Here is a 26550-nt window from a genome sequence, read left to right on the forward strand (position 1 = left end):
AAAATCAAGTAAGAGAGGTGGAGGAAAAACTGGGAAGAGAAATGAGAGAGATGAAAGAAAAGCATGAAAAGCAGGTCAACACCTTGCTAAAGGAGACCCAAAAAAATGCTGAAGAAAATAACACCTTGAAAAATAGGCTAACTCAATTGGCAAAAGAGGTTCAAAAAGCCAATGAGGAGAAGAATGCTTTCAAAAGCAGAATTAACCAAATGGAAAAGGAGATTCAAAAGCTCACTGAAGAAAATAGTTCTTTCAAAATTAGAATGGAACAGATGGAAGCTAATGACTTTATGAGAAACCAAGAAATCACAAAACAAAACCAAAAGAATGAAAAAATGGAAAATAATGTGAAATATCTCATTGGAAAAACAACTGACCTGGAAAATAGATCCAGGAGAGACAATTTAAAAATTATGGGACTACCTGAAAGCCATGATCAAAAAAAGAGCCTAGACATCATCTTTCATGAAATTATCAAGGAAAACTGCCCTGAGTTTCTAGAACCAGAGGGCAAAATAAGTATCCAAGGAATCCAGTGACCACTGCCTGAAAGAGATCCAAAAAGAGAAACTCCTAGGAACATTGTGGCCAAATTCCAGAGTTCCCTGGTCAAGGAGAAAGTATTGCAAGCAGCTAGAAAGAAACAATTCAAGTATTGTGGAAATACAATCAGGATAACACAAGATCTAGCAGCTTCTACATTAAGGGATCGAAGGGCATGGAATAGGATATTCCAGAAGTCAAAGGAACTAGGACTAAAACCAAGAATCACCTACCCAGCAAAACTGAGTATAATACTTCAGGGGAAATAATGGTCTTTCAATGAAATAGAGGACTTTCAAGCATTCTTGATGAAAAGACCAGAGCTGAAAAGAAAATTTCACTTTCAAACACAAGAATGAAGAGAAGCATGAAAAGATAAACAGCAAGGAGAAGTCATAAGGGACTTACTAAAGTTGAACTGTTTACATACCTACATGGAAAGAAAATATTTGTAACTCTTGAAACTTTTCAAGTGTGGGATTACACACACACACACACACACACACACACACACACACACACACACACTCAAAGACAGAGAGCACAGAGTGAATTGAATAGGATGGGATCATATCTTTAAAAAAATGAAATTAAGGGGTGAGAGAGAAATATACTGAGAGGAGAAAGGGAGAAATGGAATGGGTCAAATTATCTCTCATAAAAGAGGCAAGCAAAAGACTTTTCAGTGGAGGGAAAAAGAAGGGAGGTGAGAGAAAAACATGAAGTTTACTCTCATCACATTCCACTAAAGGAAGGAATAAAATGCACACTCATTTTGGTATGAAAACCTATCTTACAATACAGGAAAGTGGGGGAGAAGGGGATAAGCAGGGTGGGGGGGAGGATGGAAGGGAGGGCAACGGTAGGAGGGAGCAATTTGAGGTCAACACTCATGGGGAGGGACAGGATCCAAAGAGAGAATAGAAGCAATGGGGGCCAGGATAGGATGGAGGGAAATATAGTTAGTCTTACACAACACAAGTATTATGGAAGTCATTTGCAAAACTACAGAGATATGGCCTATATTGAATTGCTTGCCTTTCAAAGGGAATGGGTGGGGAGGAAGGGATGAAGAGAAGTTGGAACTCAAAGTTTTAGGAACAACTGTCGAGTTCTGTTCTTGCTACTAGGAAATAAGAAATACAGGTAAAGGGGTATAGAAAATTATCGGGCCCTACAGGACAATAGAGAAGATGGGGACAAGGGAAGGGAGGATGATAGAAGAGAGGGTATATTGGTGATAGGGGCAATTAGAATGCTTGATGTTTTGGGTTGGGGGGAGGGGACAAATGGGGAGAAAATTTGGAACCCAAAATTTTGTGAAAATGAATGTTAAAAGTTAATTAAATTAATTTTAAAAAAATAAAAAAAAATAGGTGGAGTCCTACCAAATTATTTTTATAATAGAAATGTGATACTGATACCTAAACTGGGAAAAGCCACAACAGAAAAAGAAAAGGATATACCAATTTGCCTAATGAAAACAGATGCAAAAATTTCAAATAAAATATTAGCAAAAAGATTATGGCAACTTGGAATAAGAGTAATACACTGTGACCAGGTAAGATTTATACCAGGAATGCAGGGCTGGTTCATTGTTAGGGAAAGTATCAGCATAACTGACCATATCAGTAACAAAACTAACAGAAACTATATGATTATCTCAATAGATGCAGAAAAAGCTTTTGACAAAATACAGCGCCCATTCCTATTAAAAAAATAAACAAACACTAGAGACCATAGGAAAAAATGTAGTCTTCCTTAAAATGGTAAGTATCATCTACCTAAAACCATCAGCAAGCTCTATATGTAATGGAGATAAGCTAGATGCATTTCCACCAAGCTCAGCGGTGAAACAAGGATGCCAATTGCCACAACTGTTATTCCATAAGGTACTAGAAACCATATTATTGCTTTAGCAAGAAGAGAAGAAAAATAACTGAAAGGAATTAGAATAGGCAAAAAAGAAACAAAGGTATCAGTCTTTGCGGATGATATGATAATATACTTGGAGAATCCTAGAGCATCAATAAAAAACTGCAGGAAATAATAAACAACTTTAGCAAAGTTGCAGAATATAAAATAAGCTCAGATAGATCATTGGCATTGCTACATATTACTAACAAAATGCAACAGTTCGAGATAGAAAGACAAATTGCATTGAAAGTTCTTGTAGACATTACAAAGCATTTGGGATTCTACAAGCCAAAACAAACCCACAGTATTCAATGACTAGAGTAATCTATTATTTGATAAACCCAAAGACTCTGTCTTCTGGGATAGGAACTCACTATTTAACAAAAACTGCTGAGAATACGGGAAAAGAGTAAAGTAGAAACTAGGCATGAAATAAGGTTTTACACTGTATGCTAAGACAAAGTCTATAAACGGGTACATGATTTAGATATAAAGGCTGATACTGTAAGCAAGCTAGGAGAGGAAGGAATAGTTTAACTGCCAGATTAGTGGAAAATGGAAGAATTTATAATCAAATAAAAGAGAACATTATGTAATTCAAAATGGATGCTTTTAATTACAATACATTGAAAAGTTTTTCCACAAACAAAGCCAATGCAACTAAGATTAGAGGGAAGGAGAAAGCCAGGAAACAATTTTTACAACCACTATCTCTGATAAAAGCCTCATTATTCAAATATATAGAGAAATGAGTCAAAAAATACATGTCATTCCCCAGTTGATAAATGATCAAAGGATATGAATAGGCAGTTTCCAGAGGAAGAAATGAAAGGTATTAATAGTCATGAAAAAAATGCTCTTAATCACTATTGATGAGAGAAATGCAAATTAAAATAACTCTTAGATACCATATCATGCCTATCAGATTGTCTAACATAACAAAACAGGATAATTATAAATGCTGGAGAAGATGTGGGAAAACTGGAAAAGTAATGCATCATTGATGTAGTTGTGAACTAATCCAACCATTCTGGAGAAGAATTTGAAACTATGTCCAAAGTGCTATAAAAATGTGTATACCCTTTGACCCAGCAATACCACTTCTAGAACTATGTCCCAAAGAGATCATACAAATGGGAAAAGGATCTATATGTACAAAGATATTCATAGCAGTTCTTTCAGAGGTTACCAAGAACAGGAAACTTATGGAATGCCCATCAATTGGGGAAATGGCTAGAGAGGGATTGAGTACAACCTGAGGTCAATGGTCAGTGACTTCAGCTGTGCTGGAGGATGGTCTGTTATCTGCATGAAAGTAAATCTCATCTGCCTTCTTACTAAGCCTGTAAGAATCCTGCATTTCTATAAACTTTTCTTTCATTTAATTCTTGGTGAAGGTAAAAGCTGCCTTCTTAGATAGGGATGGAGAAAGAAACCTATTGGTAAGCCCTTTAAAAATTTTTTTTTAATTTAGTGTTTTTTGAATTTCCCCATAATTGTCATCAAACCCGTTTGGATGTTTACATGTATTCTGGCCCCGATGAGGAAATGCGGTGCTGTGCAAGAAATCTCTGAACACATCTTTTCTGCTCAAATATTGCAAACTGTCTCTTGGCTCAGCTTCCCCTCCTTATTAACCTCCAAGTGCTCCCCCATGGAGAATCCTTCTAATCTCTTGATATGACATCTTCTGGTAGGGACCTTGCTTTGGGACTGCTGCTTTTGTTGAATATGAATGTTGAAGCTCCCCTGGGTCCAGCACCCTGTGGTGCCCATCTCCTTTGTCACTCTCACAGCCTTTCTCCTTGCACTGATACAGTCTGTTTAACGCCAATGTTCGCCCCAAGAGCGCATCCACAAAATGTCATTGCATTTAGGTTAGTGATAAGGTCACAAGTTTCAACAATGTTAAGTAACCATTGCTATTGCATATATTTATGTGTGTATATCTTTTTGAGTATATATGTTAGATTGTACTCTTCAGATGTAGAGAAGAGGTCTGAAGTAAATGAGATGAGCAGAAAGCTGGGAATTCTTGTGGAAGAATGTGACCTGCAAAGATTCAGGAGAGATGGTCCCTGGGCTTTCAAGTTGAGAGAAATCCATGACTCCAGTATCAAGGTAGATAAAAATCCAAAGAATGACTGTGGATTGGGTGAAATAAGAAAGAATTTCAGACAGCCTTGGATCTTAAATCCCTGTAAGAAAATAGCCTCAGGACACGACTATTTTTAAGGTAGTGAATATAGCAAATGTTTTACTGAAGAGGCAGAGCATTTTCAGTTCCATGAGAAGCCCCCTGAATGGGAAACGGCCTGGAAATGGAGTTCAGACCTCCTGAGACATCAGAAAAGTGATCCTGGAGGAATGCTTTCTGTAAGTAAGAATGTTGAGGTACCTCCTGAAGTGATGAGGAATAAACACACAGGTCCTATTTTCCTGAAAGAATTCACTCAGACTATCTCCAGGTTAAAGAAAGGCATTCATTGGGGTGATGCAACCAAGTGGATCTGTTTCCCATGAGGCAGAGCCCCACAGGGCTCCACTCCACTGGGAGGCAGAGCAAAGGTAGCAGGTCCAGGCTCCTGTAGGAGGCAAAGGCAGTTATTGGGGTTAGGCCCCTGGTTTAAATACAGTCGGGGGAAAGGGGAGAAGAGGATGGGAGGAGCATGCAGGACTCAGAAATGCCTGAGATATTCCCTAGGCCTGAGGTGCCTTTCTCCTACAGCTAAGCACAGAGAATAGGAGAGGGGAGGGGAAGAGCTCTTCTGGAATTGGCTAGGCTTTGGGAAAGCACACAGAAAAGTCCATGTTGAGGGCTTCAGTGCACAGCCTTCTTTGGTCACTTTTCTGGCTGATCACATCCTGCATCTTATCTCCTAGCTCACATCCAGCATCCTGCTTACTTTCTCTTCCTCCAGCACTCCTTTCTGTCTCATCAGTGTAACCTAATCTTGCCTGAGTTCCCCCATCTGTGGAAAGGGGAACATGGGTGTGTGGGATGGCTCAGGTCCCTACATAAATCAATTACTCAGAGGCCTCTCAAAGTGATGAGAGAAAAGAGATTTATTCGATTCTCGAGAATCTGGACAATCCTACAGCAGTTCACCTGGAGTAGGAAAGCCGAAGACAAAGAAAAGGCAGTGATTTATATAGACTCTAACACAAGTCCCTCCCCCCCCACTGACCATTATTCTCATTAGCTGAGAATATGACCTTACATTCTAGACACGAAATCTAACCAATCCCTTTTGAAATGAAGCCATTGAAGAATTAGGTAAACTTTATCCAGTCATTGAGACCCTAATGTACTACATAGTTTTATATCCTTATATGGAATTATTCTGTTCTAAAAATATAGTAACCTTGATCCTCTCAGTCTTACCTCACCCCTGGGAGAAGAATTAGAATCTGAGAAGTCTTCACTAAACCTATCCCACTCATGGGCAACTACCTCCCAGGGTTGAGGTGAGGATGGAATCAAACAGTTGTTTGTAAAATGCTTTGCAAACATTAAATCACTTTAGAAATATTGGTATTTTCATGAGGATCATTCCCTGGATCATTCATCTCCTAGTAAAGGCAGTCGGCTAAAACTATGGATAACTCAATGGAGAGAGACAGAGAGCTAGAGAGAGACAGAAAGACAGAGTCCCAGATCTTCCCCAAAAGAAACTTGTTTCTGTTTCTTAATACCATGGAGGAAACCTGTTTTCTTCAAATAATTGCATTGTGTGTTGCGAAAGATCATGTGTTATTTGAGATATATTGGGATTTTTTGGCAAATAATCGAGTATTTTTAAATGGAAATAGGGAAATGATCAAAGATAACTGATTATTATAAATATCATATGAATGTAATTACTGAACCCCTAGTCAGTGGAGGGGGTGGCCCTAGTCAATCAGATGTTTCCATATCCCAGGGGAAGTCGGCAAGGTCATCAAACCATGATGCCAAATGAAGCCTCTGGCAAATGTTCCTTGGAAGTGTCAGACAAGACTGAACGCCAGAGCAGTCACAATGTACTGGGCACTCTGCTAAGCCCTGGAAATGGAAAAAGTGGCAAACAACAGTCCCTGGCCTCAGGGAGCTTACAATGGAAGGGGAGACAACCTACAAGTATATGTAAAGTGAGGTATGGACAGGATATGGGGCATAATTAGCTGTGAAAACACTGGGATTAAGAGGGCTTGGAGAAGGGTTCCTGCAAAGAGGGATTTTAGTTGGGACTTAAAGGAAGCCAGGAAGATCTTTTGGTCAGAGCAGAGGAGGGAGAGTGTCCCAGGCTTTGGGGGGATTGCCAGAGAAAATGCTGGGAGCTGGGAGCTCGAGGGTCTTGTGGCTCAAATCTGGAGGAGAAAAGGTGGGGGGAAAAGGTGTAAGAAGACTGGAAAGGTGGGAGAGGGTTAGATTATGCAAGGCTTTAAATGCCAAATGAAGCGTTTTATATTTACTCCTGGAAACAGTAGGGAGCCACTGGAGTTTATTGAGTGGAGGAGGGAGGTGACATGGACAGACCTGTACTGTGGGAAAATGACTTTGCAACTGTACTGAAGTGAGGAGAGTTGAGACAGGTGGACACTCCCTACACAGTTATTGTCATAGTCCAGGTGTGAGATGATGGTGTTTTGTTGGAAGATGATTGAGAAACCTTAATGTAGAGAATAAAGGTAAATGATTAGAATTCATTATTTTGTTAGGCAGAAAGGGGCCTGGGTAAGTGGGGAGGGGAGCAGGCTACAGGTCTTTGTCTCCTCCCCCTCCTATTATTAGAAGAATAACTGAGATCTCTGTGGAGTCCTCAATCTGAGTCAGTTTGGGACCTGGTGAGTCTGGGGTCAGATCCCCCAGGTGAAAATAAAGAGGGGTCTTTGCTTGGAGGCAGCTCTGCATTTTTGGGGCAGGGGTGGTAGTACTGATCCCAGGCCACCCAAGTAATCCACTCTGGGTAAAGGGAGTTTAGGATGTTTGACCCCTCCCCCATCTGCCTCCTCACCTGTGCTGGGTGGAGGTGGGCCAGGGAGGAGTCAAGTTTGACCTTGCCTAGCTAGGAAGGCACAGTGGTGGAAGGAGAAGAGATATAAATACTGGGGGCTATGGAAGGTAGGAGAGCAGTCAGTCTCTGTCTTCGTTGAACTCTGTAGCCCGACCCAGGAGACACCAAAGAACGTGGAGTATTTGGCCAGAGAAGGTAAGTCTGGGCTTCAGGTGCCCCTCCCTCACCCTTCCCCCCCCCCCCCCCCAAGCTGGTCTGGACAGCCCAACAGTTTTCTGCCCTTCCCCCACCTCTTTTGTTAGAGAAACCTCCTCAGGACCAGGAAATGAAGCATTTTTCAGAATCCTTTTAGCCTTGTGTCCTCCCTCCCCAAGAATCTTTCTCCCTCCTTCCTAAGAGAGAACTCTCCCACAGCCTGCCCCTTCCCCATGCTGGGAGGCTGCTGGAGGTGGGAGAGATGAGCTCTGCATTTGAAATCAGGACCTGGGTTGGAATTCTGCTCCCCCAGTTCCCACTACTAGATTTTATTCAGTGCTTCACACGTATGATCACATTTGAGCCTCACAACCTTACCAGGTAAGGGCTGTTCAAGTATAGGAGCATTTTTGTGACCTAGAAATCGGCTCAGAAAAAAAAAAAAAACCTCTTGGACATTTACAGTTGAAAGTACATTAGAAAATGATCTTGGAATTCCTACTGGTGTCAATCTGTGACCCAGGCTGGAATCCTCGTTATTCTTTAATGCCCCTGTGATGCTGGGCCAGTCGGTGACAGCTCTGAGCCTTGTTCCTCCAGGCCAAATGAGGACCTGGAGCTCTCTGGTCCCCTCTGGCTCTAGCCCATGGTCTTTTCTGAGCTAGCCACTTGAAAAGTGGACTCCAGCCTGTGAAACCTCTGTCCCTGCTCAATCTCCTGGTTCCCTGATAATTTCCTACCTTGGACAGCACCCCAGCCCCTGCTGGGGCCCAGGCTCAATTGGAAAATCCTTCAAACATTTTGGGGACCTGAATGAATCCTCAGCCAAGTAGCAGCTTTCTCCCCTGCTCCAGTTTTTCCAGGGTAATTAGATTCCTGTGGGGTCTTTTTCTTCTCCACTCCTCTGTGCTCTATTCTTCTCTCAGGGAGGGCATCTGGCCTCCTAGTCAAGCTCTCTTCCCGTATTTAAAAAAAGAAACAAAATAAAATACCCTTGTCCCCTCTCTCCAGCACTGGCCCAGCATTTTGAAGGCACTGGAGTTTTATGGGGTTTGAGGTTTTTTTTTTTTTTCATTTGTAGGTTTGCAATCATGTTTCACTCTTTGGAACTTCTTTTGGGGGCTTGGAAAAAGTACTAGTGTGGGCTGCCATTTCTTCTAACTCCTTTTTACTAATAAGGAAACTGAGAGAAATGGGATTAAGTGACTTACCCAGGGTCACATAGCTAATATCTGAGGCTGGAATATGAACTTAGGTTTTCCCGACTCCAGACAAGACATTGTCCAGTATACCACCTAGTACGTGCTTAATTAATATTTACTGATTTATTCACCTGTTCAGTCTTATTTGCTGATATGGGCATTGAAGTGTATGTGATGAGATTCAGACTCTGGGAACCTCCTTGAGTCCTCCCACTTAATCTGGCCTTTTATACTCAAATCTGTTGTCCTTGGCTTAGCCTGGCCTTCCATTGTTTGTTATCTCTTGATTACCTCTTGATTGCCTACATCCCACCTAAGCCCTGCCTTGTCTGATATCTCCCAATTGCTTCCAACTGTTTCCCATCCTGGGAGGTCCTGTGATCACTGACTGTTTCTAACGATTGGGTTCTTAAAAACATTGTTTCTGGGACAAAGAACATGTCTTTACAGAGGAGTGTCTAACTACTCCAGTACCTTTGTCCAAGAAAACCCTAAATGGGTCAGGAAGAGTGGGACCTAACTGAAAATAACTGAACCCCAAGTTCCTTTCAGCATTCAATCCACTGAAGTACTAACTCCAAACATGAAATGCCCAGGTCTCCACTACTTTGAGAAGACCTTCCCTTAACCTTCTCATCCTTCAGCTAGCACCTTTCTTTTCCTGTCCTTTTCCTTTTCACTTTCCTTTCCTTTGCTTTCCCACCCAGCCTGATGTCTTTCTTTTTCTTTACCTCCTTAAAGGGTCCATGCCCTGGCTCCTTCTTAAACAGGCCTCTTCAGTGAATGGGCTTTGCCTCACCCTAAGGGAATACCTGCAAAGACCTTGGCCTAAAGGGCCCAAGGTCTTCCAATGCATCCCAGGTCATCTCCAGTCATCCTGAGGAATATCAGGTCACTGGTTTCAGATGGCTCTGGATGACAAGTGAGGCTGGTGACCTGCACAGCCCTCCCTCACTCAAAACAAAGTCAAGTGCAAGTCATGTCATTATTTCTCTGATGGCATGGTCTTCTTTGGCAAGGAAGGACAAACACAACAAATCCTGCCTTTCAACAGGTAACTTCTTAGAAAAAGCTCTCTCTGCTGGATGGTCTTTCCCTCAATCCTGGGCATGCTTTTTTGTGGCTATCAGGCTGCTGCATGATGTGAACTGGCTGGGTGGAACAGCATGTTTTGTTGGACCTCAGTCAGGTAGACCTGAGTTCAAACACTGCCTCAGATATCTATCAGCTGTATCAGGTCACTCAGTCTCTTAGCCTCAGTTTCCTCATCTGTTTGTTTGAGACACTGCACTGGAAAGCAGAGGAGAAACAGTGTCTTGTCTTAAGCAAATTATTGTTGGATTATTCCTCATCCTAGAGGTCCTCAGAACCTCCTAGAGAGAAATAAAAATAATAATAGCTCGCCTTTTTATCACACCCACGTGACAGGAACTGCCAAGCACTTGACCAATGGAATCTGTAGAGCAACTTTTGAGGTGAGGTGCCATTATTCTCCCCACTTTATAATTGAGGAAAGTGAGACAAACAGGTGTAGTAACTTGCCAACAATGACACAGAGGCTGAGGTCAAATGTGAACCCTTGGTTCTTCCTGACTCCAGGCCCAGGCCTCTTTCCCTTGTTCCAACTAACTGGAATTCCTCCCAGAAGATAAAGTAGCTTCAGCCCCCTGGTAATTACCCTGTGATTAGAACCTCAAGGAAAGAAGGGCAAATGGAGTCATAATTAAGGGTTCTATCAGCCTCAGTCCATTTGGGGAGGCTGGGCAGCCACTTTCTTCATTGGGGTAGGTGGGTAATAGAGACAGGAAGTCAGGTGATTTGGGTTTGGGGAGAATGTTAACCTTGGTCTCCGAACTTGCAAAGTTTATTTCAGTGGGGATTTTTTCCCTTTTTGCAGAATGTCTAGTGGGGTCAGGGGTGTTAGGTCTCTAGTTATTCTGTCAGAATATCGCGGTGGAGACTGCCCAGTTTTTGGAGGTTTCCTTCAAGACAGAATTAGTGAGCTTATGCTGTGAAAAAAAAACACACAACTGAGGATCTGTCTTTGTTTTCATAACCCTGTGTGTGGGTTAAAAGACCCTTACCCAAAATTTTAAATAAATTAAAAGACTTCTTGTGGTAAGAATAGAAAGTGATTTATTCAATTCATGACAATTGTGAGAAAGGGCATCCCTCCACAAGGACAGTGCTGATGGAAGGAAGCAATTTACAGAGAATAAAGCACCATTATATATCCTAAGGCAGAGAATTCCACCTCACCACTATCCCACCTCTCTGTTATCTGGGAGGTGGGCTTACAGTCTAAACACAGAAAAACTAGACAAAACCCAGGAAATATTCACCTATCCCAACACACTTCCTCATGTAATTCCTAACTAGCTATTCTATAACTAAAGTAAAGAGGAGGGGAGGGGGAAAAGGAGAGCTTGTAGTGTCGATGTGGCAACAGTATAACAAACAAAGGGGAGATTCTAGTAACTTCCAAGTTTCCACTACAGTCCATAGCACTTTCACAGAGAGAAGGGAGGGGAGAGGAGGGGAGGGGCCCCACAAGGCCTGAATTCCTGGATATCAGATATCTTATAGGAAAGAAATTTTATTTAGAAAATACAATATTACCCATATTTTTTATTATAAAAAGTCTTCACAATGTCCTTATTTCACTCACCTGTAAGGAACCTCAGTTTCTTTGACATCTAAGGTAATATTCTGGAGAGGAGCTATGTCCCCCAAATTCAGTTTCTTCCACATTAGCAACATGGAAACCATCCCTATTCCTTCCTCTGTCTTGGCTCCCTTTCCCCATAGAGCATTAGTTACTAAATCTTCTTGATTAGCCTTTTAATTTGTCTGAGTCTGAATGTGGTATATTGTTATCTCCAAGTTTTACAATTTTACTGTCTATTTTTGACTTGCATTTTTTTCTTTTGAGAACTATCTGTCTCTCTCCCTTCTACCATTTTTCTGAACCACATTGGAATACTGGCTACAGAAAGAATTCTCTCTAGTTGGGCCAAGTAAACAAAACTGCCCATGTGAGCCACTTCCACTCAAAACACCTGACTGTGAACTTAACTGCATTGCCCACTAGGCACTGGGGGGAAGGAGGGGGAGGGGAGGGAAAATCTCTTCTGAAGGTGACATCTCTATCTGCCTAAAATTCAATTCTTCCCACATCAGTTCCTTTCAGTAAATTCTAGCACCTCCCATAAGATGTATCTGTTAGCTACTTAAGAGCTCTACAGAATTGGACCCCAGCCACCTCTCCAAGTTGGTTACACACAGCTCCTCTTCACGCAGCACTGAGCAGCCAAACTGGCCTTTTGGCTTCTCGTTGATCATGCTCCATCCCAGGCTTTGTCTTTTATCCTGGGAATTCCCATGGTTAGAGTGCATCCCTCTCTGAAAATCCCTGAGTTCCCTTGAAAAGTTGTAAAAAAAAGCTTTCAATTTTCAACTGAGCAGTCAGTTTTACCACCAAGCCAAGTAGGTTTATAGATACATATGTAAGTACGTGAATATATAAATCTGTAGGTAGGTAGATATACTCCTTCATATGGCTTTATTTTTCCTTCCCAACCTTTCCCTTTCCTCTCCAGTTGAGGAAATGAGACCCTAGGTGCTCTCCCTCTCTGCTCCAGGCCCTGAAGGATGAGTGTCATTCTGTGCCCTAAGGCCTCTCTGCCCAGCCCAGCAAAGTTTTCTACCACAGAGCCTCTCCCTGCCCACCATACCCATTGCCAGATAAGGTTCCTGAGGGTGGGGGACTGCCTTTACTTTTGTAAAAAAACAAAAAAAAAGTACCTGAAGGATCATTGAGGATTCTATGCTGGGCTAATGTGCTCCCCCTCACTCCCAACAGCAATCCCAGGATGGTCCTTCTCTGGTCTCCTTCCTAATTTCCTGCCATTCTTGTGCCCCTGCACCAACATCTCCTGCTTCCTGCCCTTTTCCCCTTACTATTAGAATTCAGGTTTTGAGCAGGGGAAGAAAAAGAGTTGGTCCTCCCAGGACATGGAATCAAATTACTAAATCAGGTAACATCCAAACCCCTAGACTTAGAGGGAGGTGGGAAGGTTTATATCAGTCGATAAAAGTTTGTAAAGTGAGCTGTAACAGAAGTTGGGACCCAGGGGTCCTGATGTCCTGGCCCCAGCTCCCCATTAGGATCCACCTATGTTCCCATGAGATCTCTTGGCAGATGAAAGCAAGACAGAAGGAAAGGGCCCCTTGGTGTTAACATTGGAATATGTAAAGTCAGGAATGGAGATGGGCCAAGGCGACAAATGTCTCTAGTTTGGAGGAGAGCTCAGTGGGGGTGGGCAGGTCTGGGACCAGGCTGTAGAGAAGAAAGGGGGTGTTAGAGGGGAGGGGAATGGCTGGGAGAACCAGGAAGGTTTTAGGATGGGCATATCCATGTAGGGGAGATGAGTGTAATGGCAGGAGAGCTGCAAGACCAGGAGATTCTGCTCAGGACATCTGGAGTCCCAGAGAAAGGGAAGGAGGGAAGTGGTAGAGAAATGGGGGAGGGGAGCTCAAATATGACCAGCCAGTTGGGTGGGGGCCCTGGTGGAATTCTCTCCCTGGGGTGACATTTGGAATCCTGGGGGGAGGGCAGGGGAGAAGAGGGGTCATTCTAGAAGAAGGATGGCAGGACTGGGCAAGACTCTTGGGATTAGACCAGAGAAGACTGGCTAGGAAAAGAAGCAGTAGGCGGTGAGATCTCTGCCTTCTTTGGACCTAAGGTCTCTCTGCTTTCTTCCTTTGTAGTTAATATCTGTATGCATTCTTCATTCAGAACAGAGAACCCTTCACGTTGCCTGGAGCTGAGGTCTCTCTGACCTCTTCCCTTGGAATGGAGATGTTTCTGCCCTTTTCCTTTGGTGGTGAAATTCCTTTGCCTTTTACTTTGGAAAAAAACTCCCTACTGCCCTCCTTCTGAGGTGAAGTCTCTCCCCTGAGGGCAGAGCATTCTGAGAGCTCCTCCTCCAGCATTCTTGGTAAGTCAGCATCCATCCTGGAAGAAGAAGGCAAAGTCAATGTCTCCCACCCTGAGGTTCTTCTCCCTCCCCAGGTCACCTTGCAGAGCACCACAACCTATTCCTAGGCAGGAGTCTAAGGAGAATAATGCCTATGGCCCAGAAACCCTCATCCCAGGTGAGTGCAGTCCATCCAGAGACCTGACCACCATCAGCAAGGTAGAATCCAAGAGAGCCTAAGAAGCTTTATCCTCTTTTACAGAAGGGTAAACTGAGGCAGCCAGAATGAAATGAATTGCCCAGCCAGTCAGTGTCTGATGCCCTCATGGACCCCAGATTTTCGTGGTTCCATCCAAGTTCCCCTTCCAGAGATTCAGATGAAGGCCCTGTGATCTTGAACCCAGTCCTGCTGGTCCCCCAGGAGCTGGCCCACAGTGAATGTGAGAGAAATCTTAGAGAAGCAATGTTAACTTAGCAAAGCTTGTCACAGGCTTGGGGTCCTAGCAGGGACTTCTTGCTACCCCAGCTGAGGCCCAGGCAGTCACAGTGCCTGGATTGTGATAACAGTGGTGATAAATGTCAGAGACAGAATCTGAACCCAGGACTCGGGTGTGGGTTTGGAGTTAGAGTTAGGAAGGTCTGTCACAAAAGTGTTTAGTGTACCTACTTGTACCAGTCCAAAGGAAATGGTAACTTCTTGATTAGTCAGGAAAGTAATCAACATTGGCTAAGCCCTTTGTGCCTTCTTAGACAGAATAACAGGACAGGAAGTGAGTCCTGAGTTTTCTCAGAGATTGGGGGAAGGGAGGTACTAAGGGACCATTGACCTACCTCAGGACATCCAGTATAGCATCCAATAGAGTCAGTTGTGGTTTCTCCAAAATTCACTTTTAAAAACCATTACCCACTTTCCGTGTGAAAGTCTCAGTGATCAGATTTGGGGGATATTAATGCAAAAGGTGTGAGTGTGCTTTCCAGAGTTAAAGAAGCATAGGGATTGGGGGAAATGGGCAGGGTGACCAAAGAGCAGCAGTCACCGGATACATGTTGAGCTCATTGAGGTGAACTCTCTCCAATCAGGAAGCAGGGCCTCTTGGGGAGGGCTCTAAGAGGGCTGAGTGAAGCAGGAATCCTGGCATGAAGGTGGCGTCAAAGATCACTTCTTTGTCTCTGAAACCTAGTTAGTTAGATTACAGGCAGGCCATCTGACCTCTCTGATCTCTTGGTTCAGACCTTTCTGGGGACTGCAAGTCTATCACTGGATTTTTAGGAGACATCTTCATGTCAAGGTAGAGGGTTGTTTCTGCCAGCCAGGGAATCTGCCAGGTTGAGGAGCGCAAGCCAGAATTTGTCTAGAAATGTGGGCCATATGGAAAGCAGAAGAAAGCCTTTCTGAGGGTGCAGCAGTCTCTTTCTTCCTCAATCCTGAACCTCCGGGATCATCATCTTCCTCCATTCACACTCATGGCTGGAAATTCAGGGCCCTGCCTTCTCTGTTCCTCTTCCTGGTCTCCATCAGCTGCAATGCCATGGCCATGGCAATGACCCCTCTTCTTCCTTGACCCTGTCCTAGTGCACTCACTTCCTCTCCAAGGCTCACATTGTGCCTGGGCCAAAATGTAAAGCACTGATTCCTCCTAGGCACTCCTGTTCCCTCATCTGTCCATCAACTCCCATTCTCCCTCCTTCATCCTATTTTGGGATTGAGTTCTTTCACCTTCTGAGGAGAAAGACTACCACATTAAAACTCTTGCAGTACACTAATCAAAAGAAATTAGCGCTATACTTTGAGGTCCTGCCTGCAAATGGAACTGAGTGTGTCCCAAACTAAATTATGATAGGGTCCCCTCTGAAGTCACATGGATATTTGTGATGCTTTACCCTCTATCAGTGGGTCAGACCTTCACAAAACATATTCTTAACATTTGATATAAAGGCCATATGTTCAAAACTTATAAAGATAAGAGTGAAGAACATCATTGCATTAAAATATCACTATCCTGGTATGTGAATGCAATCCATCTAGAGTAATGGTGGGGGGGAACCTGCAGCATTCAAGGCCACCTGTGACTTCTGGATCCATAAGTGTAGCTTCTCGACTAAATCCCATTTTACAGGACAAATATTTCAGATTTGGCAATTAAAGCATCAATGCTAAATTTGCAGAGGGCCTTTTCAGGAAAGAAAGGATGAAACCTAAGTTAGGTAAAGGGGTAAGGAGTAAGTAGAGGGCAGCAAGGTGGCCCAGTGCTTAGAACTCAGGCTTGGAATCAGGAAGTCTCATGTGCATGAGTTCTCATCTGAAGTCAAACACTTAACTAGCTGTGTGATACTGAGTCACTTAGGGTCACTTAACTGTGTTTGCCTCACTTGATCATTTTTAAGAAGAGCAGGAAATGACAAACTTCTCCTGTATCTTTGCTCAGAAAATCTCAGCTTGGGTCCTAAAAAGTCAGACACAACTGAAACAAGTGAATAATGCCAGGTAATGTGTTAAGGCCTAGGGATTCAAACAGAAATGAAGAAAAACTCTCCACTCCCCATAGAGATTCCGCTTTGAATGGAAAGACAACACACCAAAGGATGCGAATTTGGGCAAAAGACACTGGGATAGCATGGCAAAGTCATTGAGAAGTTCAAAAGTAGAGCACCACAGTGCACATGTGCAGATGTGAAGATATGTGAGCTGACCCTCTTCTTATGTAGGTGTTTGGAGGACATGAACTCACCCCATGGTGAGGAAGAGAAAATGTGGGAGGATGGGAAAGGCAAGAAATGTGCAAGAGCTTCTGATGAGAACAAGTTAGGGATTTCAGACATGAATTATCAGTGAAGAAAAGCATGGCCTTCCTCTAGTGATTGTTCAAATTATGAATGTATAGAATGCAGCAAAGGGTCATGAGTCAGAATACCTAGTGAAAAGAAAAGACTTGTAAAATCTTGGGAATCAACAAAGTCAGCAAAAGATTAAAATATTCTTTAATTGCTCAGAAATTCCATAACAGAAATAAAGGAAGCCATATGTGAAACATGAATACAAGATAAATGAGAAGTTTTAAATGAAATCAAAATGATAAAAAGGGGGAGAAATTTCTATCTACAAGAGAATTGCTCCACAGTAATATAACTTCTTAACCAGTGAATCATACCATTCTGCTAGAAATGAGAAGCATGAAACGCCAAGTGCCTTAGCTAAATACATGTTTTGCATGTACCAGATTGTGACAGTAGATGGGCCCTCCTAAGCCTCAAAGGAATTGAAGAATCAGTCACTTTCTTGTATAGTCTCCATCAATCTGCTTCTTGACTCATTCTTTTGAAATCTCTAATCCCACTTGATAAAATTTCAAATTTTTAATGAAAGAGGAAACCCTCCTTTCCCCTTGTAGTTATTCTTATTTCTGTATAATTAAATATTAAAATGAATGAAAGTATTTATTCCATGAACACTTGAAAGCAATCGTAAAGCAAAGAGAGAAGATGTTTAAGTATGACTCATCATACCCAGGGCCATCTTAACCTCTCAGGATAAGAAACAGTCATACCACTCAGGTGAGGCCATATTGTGAGTAATCTCCCTTTAGAATTCTTTTCATACTTTTCTCTTCTTCATACTTTATTACAGACTTTACCAAATTGACTTGATAATTTTTGTTCACTCCTGAGAGATCACTGTCCCTTTGTTGTTTTTTTCCTCCCAGAATCCACAGTCCTAACCAACTTCTTGCAAATTCTTCATAAGAATATTCTTAATGTCACTTAGGACAGAGGTGGAGTTATATATGACCCCACTATCTCCCATACAGATTCTTGTGCATCACTAACAGAGCACATATCTTGTTCCTAATCCCATCAGGAGAAGCCTTGTCTAGTAAAACATTTTACTAGCTTTGATTCCATCATGATTCTCATTTCAAATATGAAATGCTTTTTTCCATATTCCATTGTGGTCTTAATAACTGATTTCGAATGTTGGCTCTGATGCTCTTAAAAGTTATGAGTGATAGGGAAATCCTTTCTTTGGACTTCAGTTTCCTCTTCGAAGTGGATGAGAGTTGGACTAGAGGAATTTTGGAGTCTCTTTGAGCTCTAAATCATGTGACTTTTGATGGTTTAGGAGGTGGTGACACTGATGGATGTGATTGTGGACTTCACTGAAGAGGAGTGGGGCCTCTTGGACCATTCTCAGAAAGAGCTATACAAGGAGGTCATGCTGGAGAATGTCCAGAACCTGCTGTTCCTGGGTAAGGACCACTTCTTTTATTATTCTTCTTTTTTATTGTTTTATTTGTTTTCAGTGTTCTACTATCAGTTCCATATACCTTGGATTTTTTCCCCTTTCCTCCCCCTTCTTCTGCCCTCACTCCTCCCTCCCTCCCTGAGATGGCATGCAATTTTATATAGCTTCTACACATACATTCCTAATAAATTCATTTTCTGCTACATTCTGCGATCAAACTCCATAGTTCTTTCTCTGGATGTGGAAGGCCTTTTGCCTTAAGAGATCATTTGGAATTTTTTAAGTCCTTGTACTGCAATGAAGTTCTTTGTCTACCAGAAAAAATCCTTGCACACTGTGCTTGTTGATGTGTATAAAGTTCACCTGGTTCTACTCCTTTCACTCAGCATCAGTTCATGTAAGTCCTTTCAGGCTTCTCTGAAGTCTTCCTGTTCATCATTTCTTATAGCACAATACATTCATATACCACAATTTATTCAGCCATTCCCCAACTGATGGGCATCCCCTTGATTTCCAGTTTTTTGCCATCAGAAAGAGTGCTTCTATAAATATTTTTGTGCCTTTGGGACCCTTTCCCATTTTTATGTTCTCTTGGGGATACAGTCCTAGAAGTGGTATTGCTGTGTCAAAGGGTATGCCCATTTTTGTAGCCCTTTGGGCATAGTTCCAAATTGCTCTCCAGAATGGTTGGATCAGCTCACAGCTCCACCAACAATTAATTAGTGTTCCAACTCTCCCACATCTACTCTAGCATTTATCATCATCCTGTTTTGTCATGTTAGCCAGTCTGATAGGTGTGATGTGGTATCTCAGAGTTGTTTTGATTTGCATCTCTCTAATAAATAGTGATTTAGAGCATGTTTTCATATGACTATAGAAAGCTTTAATTTCTTCCTCTGAAAATTGCTTGTTCATGTTCTTTGAGCATTTATCAATTGGGGAATGACTTGTATTCTTGTACATTTGACTCAGTTCTCCATATATTTTAGAAATGAGGCCTTTATCAAAGACAGCATTTGCAAAAATTCTTTCCCAGTTTTCTGCTTCCCTCCTAAGTTTGGGTGCATTGGGTTTGTTTCTTCAAAAACTTTTCCATTTAATGTGATCAGAACTATCTATTTTGCACTTCATAATGTTTTCTATCTCTTGTTTAATCAAAAATTCTTCTCCATAAATCTGATAAATACACTATTCCTTGTTCCACTAATTGTTTATAGTATCAGTCTTTATACCTAGATCATGTACCCATTTGGACTTTATTCTTGTGTACAATGTCAGGCACTGGTCTGTGCCTAGTTTCCACTACACTGTTATCGAGTTTTCCTAGCAATTTTTCTTCTTATCACAGAAGCTGGGGTCCTTGGATTTATCAAACAATAGATTGCTATGTTCATTAGCTTCTGTGTCTTGAGTACCTGGCCTATTCCCCTTGTCTGCCCTTCTGTTTCTTAGCCAGTACCAAGTGGTTTTGATAATTGCTGCTGTGTATCTTTATATGTGTGTATCTTTTGCTGTATATATGTTGGCTTGTTTGTTTTCTTCAGATTTAGAGAACAGATTCAAAGAAAACGAGGTGACTAGAAATCTTGGAATTTTTCTGGAAAAGCATGTCCTGCATAGATTCATGAATTATGGTCACTGGGACTGCAAGTTGAGAGAAAACCATCACTCTCCTATCAAGTTAGATAGAAGTCCCAAGAGTGACTGTCAATTTGATGAAATTGGAAAGAGATTCAGAGAGTCTTGTATCCTAAATCACTGTAAGAATATGACCTCAGGGAATGACTGTGTTCAGGATAGTACTAGCAGGAACAAATTTAGTGCCCCTCAAAGAGTCCACAGTGGAGAGAAACCTTTTGAATGTAATCACTGTGGAAAGGCTTTCAGAACAAGCTCCCGTCTTGTTGCTCATCAAAGAATCCACACTGGAGAGAAACCTTATGAATGTAATCACTGTGGAAAGGCTTTCAGAGCAAGCTTCCATCTTGTTTCTCATCAAAAAATCCACAGTGGAGAGAAACCTCATGAATGTAATCACTGTGGAAAGGCTTTCAGAGCAAGCTCCTATCTTCTTGCTCATCAGAGAATCCACACAGGAGAGAAACCTTATGAATGTAATCACTGTGGAAAGGCTTTCACAAGAAGGGAGAATCTTTGTGTCCATCTTAGAGTCCACACTGGAGAAAAACCTTATGGATGTAATCATTGTGGAAAGGCTTACAGAGATGGGAGTGGTCTTGCTGCACATCAGAGAATCCATACTGGAGAGAAGCCTTATGGATGTATTCATTGTGGAAAGGCTTACAAAGACAGGAGCAGTCTTGCTGCACATCAGAGAATCCATACTGGAGAGAAACCTTATCTATGTCATCAATGTGGAAGGGCTTTGAGAACAGACTCCCAGCTTGGTGAACATCAGAGAATTCACACTGGTGAGAAACTTTGTGAATGTAATCAAGGTGGAAAGGGTTTCATAAGAAGCTCCCATGTTGTTGCTCATCAGAGAACCCACAGTAAAGAGAAAACTTTTCAAAGTAATTAATATGGAAAGGCTTTCACTACAAGGAGTAAACTTGGGGCCCATCAGAGAATCTACACTGGAGAGAAACCTTTTGAATGTCATCACTGTGGAAAGACTTTCAGAATAAGATCCAGTCCTACGGAATATCAAAGAATTCACTGGAGAGAACCTTATGAATTCAATCACTTTGGAAAGGGGGTCATGCTTTTTTTTCATTTGATTTTTAAAAATTAGGTAATCTGTAATTTTTTTGTCTTTATTTATTTTTAGTTTTGAGCATTCATTTCTACAAAATTTTGAGTTCCAAATTTTCTCCCCATCTCTCTCCTCCTTCCACCTCATAATGCCTTGCATTCTGATTACCCCTTCCTTCAATATGCCCTCCCTTCTATCACACCCCTCCCTTCCCTTATCCCCTTCCTCTCTCTCTTCTTGTAGGGCAAGATAAATTTCTATACCCCACTACCTGTGTTTGTTATTTTCAAGTTCTAGTGAAAACAATTCTCAGTATTCATTCCTAATAATTTCAGTTCCCACTTCTCTCCTTTCCTCCTTCCCCACCCATTCCCACTGAGAAGGCAAGCAATTCAATATAGGCTGTATATGTGTAGTTATGCAAAAGACTTCCATAATAGTCATGTTGTATAAGACTAACTATATTTCCCTCCATCCTATCCTGCCCCCCATTTATTCTATTCTGTCTTTTAACCTTGTCCCTCCCCAAAAGTGTTTACTTCTGATTACTCCCTTCTCTCATGTTCCCTCCCTTCTATCATCCTCCTCACCCCACCTGTCCCCTTCTCCTCTACCCTTCTATAGCACAAGATATACTTTCATACCAAACTGAGTGAGCATGTCATTCTCTCCTTAAGCTAAATGTGAAGGAAGTGAGCTTCCTTTTTTCACCTTCTCCCTTTTTTTCTCCACCGAAAAAACTTTTTCTTGCCTCCTTTATGGGTGATAATTTGCTCCATTTCATTTCTCCCTTTCTCTTCCCAATATAATCCTCCCTCACCCCTCAATTTTATTTTTTTCTAGGTATTATCCCTTCTTATTCAAATCTGTCTGTGCTCTGTTGATGTGTGTGTGTGTGTGTGTGTGTGTGTGTGTGTGTGTGTGTGTGAGAGAGAGAGAGAGAGAGAGAAAATATAGTCTACTATATTCTAATACGAAAAAAAATTCTAAATACTAAAAAAAGTCTCTAGAGTTATAAATATCTTTCCATGTAGGTATGTAGGTAAAGTTCAACTTTATAAAGCCCTTTATGGTTTCTCTTTCCTGTTTACCTTTTCATGCTTCTCTTCATTCTTGTGTTTGAAAGTCAAATTTTCTTTTCAGCTCTGGTCTTTTCATCAAGAATGCTTGAAAGTCCTCTATTTCATTGAATGATCATTTCTTCCCCTGAAGTATTATACTCAGTTTTGCTGAGCAGATGATTCTTGAGTTTCATCCTAGTTCCTTTGATTTCTGGAATATCATATTCCAAGCCCTTCAATCCCTTAATGTAGAAGCTGCCAGATCCTGTGTTATCTTGATTTTGTTTCCACAATTCTTGGATTGTGTCTTTCTATCTCTTTGCAATGTTTTCTCCTTGACCTGGGAACTCTGAAATTTGGCTGAATTATTCTTAGGAGTTTCTCATTTCAACTCTCTTTCACGAAGTGATTTGTGGATTTTTTCAACATTTATTTTGACCTTTGGTTCTAGAATATCAGGGCTGTTCTCCTTGATAATTTCCTGAAAGATGACATCTAGGCTTTCTTTGATCAGGGCTTTCCCATAGTCCCATAATTTTTAAATTATCTCTCATGGATTTATTTTCCAGATCAGTTTTTTTTTTTCATTGAGATATTTCACATTATTTTCTATGTTTTCATTCTTTGATTTTGTTTTGTAATTTCTAGTTTCTCAAAGCCATTAGCTTCCTTGTGCTCCATTCCAGTTTTTGAAGAACTGTTTCCTTCAGTGAGCTTTTGAACCTCCTTTTCCAATTTGACTAATCCTGCTTTTTAAAGCATTCTTGTCCTCATGGGCTTTTTGGACTTCTTTTGCCAATTGAGTTAGCCTATTTTTGAAGGTGTTATTTTCTTCAGCATTTTTTGGGGTGTCCTTTAGCAAGCTGTTGACTTGGTTTTCATGATTTTCTTGCATTGCTCTCATTTCTCTTCTCAGTTTTTCCTGCACCTCTGTTACTTTATTTTCAAAATCCTTTTTGAGCTCTTCAATGGCCTAAAACCATTGCATATTTATTTTGGTGGTTCTGGATGTGGAAGCCATGACTTCTTCTGATGCTATGGTTTGTTCTTCCTTATCCAAAAGGATAGGAGAAAATACCTGTTCACCAAGAAAGTAACCTTCTGTACTCTTATTTTTTTCTCACTCTTTTGGGCATTTTCCCAGACAGTTACTTGACTTTTGAGTCCTTTGTCAAGAGGAGGGTATACTCTGGGGACCTGTAAGTTCTCAGTTCCTGCATGGTGGCAAAATCATGGGTAAACTCTTCTCCTGGTCTGCACACTGGTCTGGGAGTAATAAAAAATTTTGCTGCCCTGAATCTTCAATTGAAATTTTCTCACCAGAACTGCCTCCAGTTCCACTGCCAGTACTCTTCTTCACCTCTGGGTGGAGCTCAGCGCTGAGAATCAGATCATTGGTTCAATTTCCCTAGGGGCTTTGGGCAGAGGTCTCCCAGGGTTGCCACTCAGGGCTGAGATTCAGATCTGTCATTCAATTCCCCCAGGGGCTCTAGGCAGACGGCTCCCAAAATAGCAGCTGCCACTGCAGTGCCTACTGCTGGAGGTCCAGACCATGTTCCCTTCTCCTGGTTGAAGGAGCCCTCACACTGACCTTTGAAGCTATATATGGCATTTGTGGGTTGAGCAATCTAAGAGTGGTGCCCTGAAGCCTAGTCTGGCTCCTGTCCCTGCTGCACAAGGTGGTCTGTGCACCGCTGTGCTGGTCTGTGAGCCGCATGCTGGGCAGGTCTACATGCCACATGCTGGGCTTGGTTTCATGCTTTTCTCTAGAGGACAATGATCAGTACCCAACCTTGTCCCTACTGAAATGAAGGTGGAAAGGACATCCCCTAGAAATTCTATTTGACTATACTTTGGAGAAATCATGCTGGAGACAAAACTTTGGATTTAATTAAAAAGGGAAGGCTTCTTGCTGCAGCCCAGACTGCATTATACCTCCCAAAAAAGAGACCTCATTAAACATCCCCAGGTTCCATCCTGTACGGAAAACTCTGTACATGTAATGGTTTTTCTCTGAAATCCTGCTATTTGCCATTTCTCCTCAATATTTCATTCCTTTCATAAACTTCATTTCTTCAGCCATTCCTCCATTAATTGGTATTCACAGTGTTTCCTTTTCTTTCCAGGCAGAAAAATTCTTTAAGTGTCTTTGTACATCAATTTCTATAATGCTTTCTTTAAGGGATTAGGTGAATTACAATTCACCTGTGGTGCTTCCTAGTTGTATATGACTGACCAAGTTATGTCACCTCATCCTGCCTGAGTTTCCCCATCTGTGGAATGGGGATGATAAGGACATCTACCTCCCAGAGTTGAGGTGAAAATTTAATTAAAGCAATATTTGTTAACTGCTTTGCAAACATTAAATCAGTATGAAAATACTACTTTTATGGCTATCATTCCTTGGATCCTTAGTTTCGTCATGTATGGCTCACTTGAGAAAGAGAGATGGAAACAGAAAGAGATAGACAGACAGACAATGAATCCCTGAACATACCCAATGGAAATTTGCTTACATTGCTTAATGCCACAGAAGAAACCCATTTTCTTCACTCAGTTGCATTGGATGTTGTAAAAGATACTCTTTTATTGGAGACCTATCGATATTTTTTAAGGTAGTGGGCCATATTGTTTTATGTTTTTTATTATTAATTTATTTGTTTTCAGTTTTCTACAATCACTTCCATAAGTCTTAGATTTCCTTTCCCTCCCTAGCCCTTTCTTCTCCTAGACAACATGCAATACTATATGGGTTCTACACATACGTTCTTATAAAACACATTTTGAAATTAGTCTTGTTCCATAGAAGAATTAAAATGAATTGAGTGAAACTATGAGAAATCAAAATACAACACAAAAGAAAATACTCTGCTTCATTCTGCAATTCAATTCCATAGCTGTGCATGTATGCTGTAGTAATTCAGACACGTACATGTGGGTTCTGGCCCCCCAGATACTGAGCAGAACTGTATATAGAAGCTGATGTTGAGAAAGCAAACCTGAGGAGAGCCAGCCTTGAAGGAACAAGCCAGTGTAGAGAAGAGAATGGAGAGGAGACCTTTGGGCTGACCAAGGAAGGAGACATCTGATGGCAGAGTCTTGGTGAAAGAGCTTCCAGACTTTGAAAGGGAGTGTAGCTGTAGGGTAGAAGCATGCCCATGAGGATAAGCCTCTTTTGAGAGCTATTAAAGTTAACTGACCTGTGATAATATTTAATATAAATTTTAGACTTTAATAAGGGCCAAAGTTTGAATTAAGAAGAGCCTGAACCTAATAGTCTCCTTTGTTTAGAGGATACCTTTTGATGTCAAGCAAATGGGACTCCCTTATCAGACCCTTCTTCTAGCATCCTAGTGAAGAGAGGAAAACACAGATACCTTGGGTTGAAACTTCAGCTTTTGTCAAACTCTGTTAAGATGAACAACTTCAAAGGCCTGTTTAGGACAGGATGTCTGAAATCTGGGTGATGGGACTTTTTCCTTATCTTGAATCACAAAGGCATGCTACAGAAAGAAGATGCCCATAGCTTGGGATCATAAAACCCAACTGACACCACTTTGTTTACAATGTGTTTATCTAAGAGAACTCCTTCCTCATGGCAAAATATACTTAAGACAGTCAATTTCTGCACTAAGTCAGCCAGTTCTGATCCCGGCTCCATAGCGCTATGTAACTGTTTCCTTTATGGGGAATTGCTTAATTAAATTATAAAATGTATGCATTAGCCCGTTGCCTTTTCTCTAACCAAGTTTTCAGGTCAACACCTGTTAACACTGAGCCTGTGGCCTTTGGAGGTGAATTGAGATGATAGTGCTGGTGGTGTATGTCAGTATTATTGTCCTGCTTAGCCTTGTTTTCCCAGAGACAGATGCTGCCTGAGGCATGATGGTCTACCTGTACTCTAGCTGACAAGGACTTCATGCCATGATTTCTGCTTCACACAACCCTCTAGAGCCCCCCTCCTCCTTCCCCTTCAGAGGCCCTGTCTCCTATTTGGAGAGAGTTCACCTCAACCTGCACAACTTGCATCCTGTGACTGCTGCTTTCTGGTCACCCACTTACCCCTAAAATGCCTTTCCTTCTTTACCTCTGGGAAGGACACTCACACCTTTGGCACTCGTTTCCCAAATCTGACCACTGAGGCTTTCACATGGAAAGTGGGTAATGGTTTTTAAAAGGGAATTTTTCAGAAACCATAAACTGACTCCATTGTATGCTATACTGGATGTTCTGAGGTCAATGTCCTCAGTGTCCCCTTCAGTACCTCCCTTCCCCCAGTCTCTGAGAAAACTGAGGATCCACTTCCTGTCCTCTTACTCTATCTAAGAAGGCCCAAAGGGCTTAGCAAATGACTGGTCTAAATAGCTATGCTAAAAGACCTTTGTAACAGACCTTCCTAACTCTTAACTCTAAATTCACATTTTGTTTCTTTTCCTAAAAATGCTTTTTCTGTCTTTCTGTCTCCTAACCTGATTGACCAAAACTTCTTGGTAAGTTTGCCTACTAGGCCTTAGGGATCCTACCCCACATAGATGTCTCTATAGGACTGGGAGACACTCATGTCTAGGAGGGAGTGTGTCACAGTCTTGAGTGGATACATAAACCACAGTACACTGTCCTTGGGTAACCTACAGGTCCCTTGTGACTGTCCATAGCAAGGACCCTTGCAATTCTCACAAAATGATCAAATGAGATAATAT

At 41.7% G+C, this 26550-nt stretch overlaps 1 protein-coding gene across 3 annotated transcripts in view; it reads left to right on the forward strand.

Moving 5' to 3' along the window:
* The window catches only part of LOC140508332 (uncharacterized), a 36888-nt gene extending 12654 nt beyond the window's left edge, over positions 1-24234 (forward strand). Inside the window, exons 1-5 of one of the 3 annotated variants that reach the window (XM_072616165.1) lie at positions 1419-7652; positions 13653-13854; positions 13929-14011; positions 17951-18077; positions 19618-24234. In XM_072616165.1, the coding sequence (XP_072472266.1) occupies positions 13982-14011; positions 17951-18077; positions 19618-20615 (1155 nt within the window). In that variant the 5' untranslated portion in view covers positions 1419-7652; positions 13653-13854; positions 13929-13981 and the 3' untranslated portion in view covers positions 20616-24234. Of the gene's footprint in view, positions 1-1418; positions 7653-13652; positions 13855-13928; positions 14012-17950; positions 18078-19617 lie in introns of those variants that run through there. The other 2 variants (XM_072616162.1, XM_072616163.1) reach the window with 2 other exon arrangements.
* Positions 24235-26550: the final 2316 nt, after the last annotated feature.

The sequence above is a fragment of the Notamacropus eugenii genome, chromosome 5 (assembly GCF_028372415.1).
Source record: "Notamacropus eugenii isolate mMacEug1 chromosome 5, mMacEug1.pri_v2, whole genome shotgun sequence".
NCBI classification, from domain to species: Eukaryota; Metazoa; Chordata; class Mammalia; order Diprotodontia; family Macropodidae; genus Notamacropus; species Notamacropus eugenii.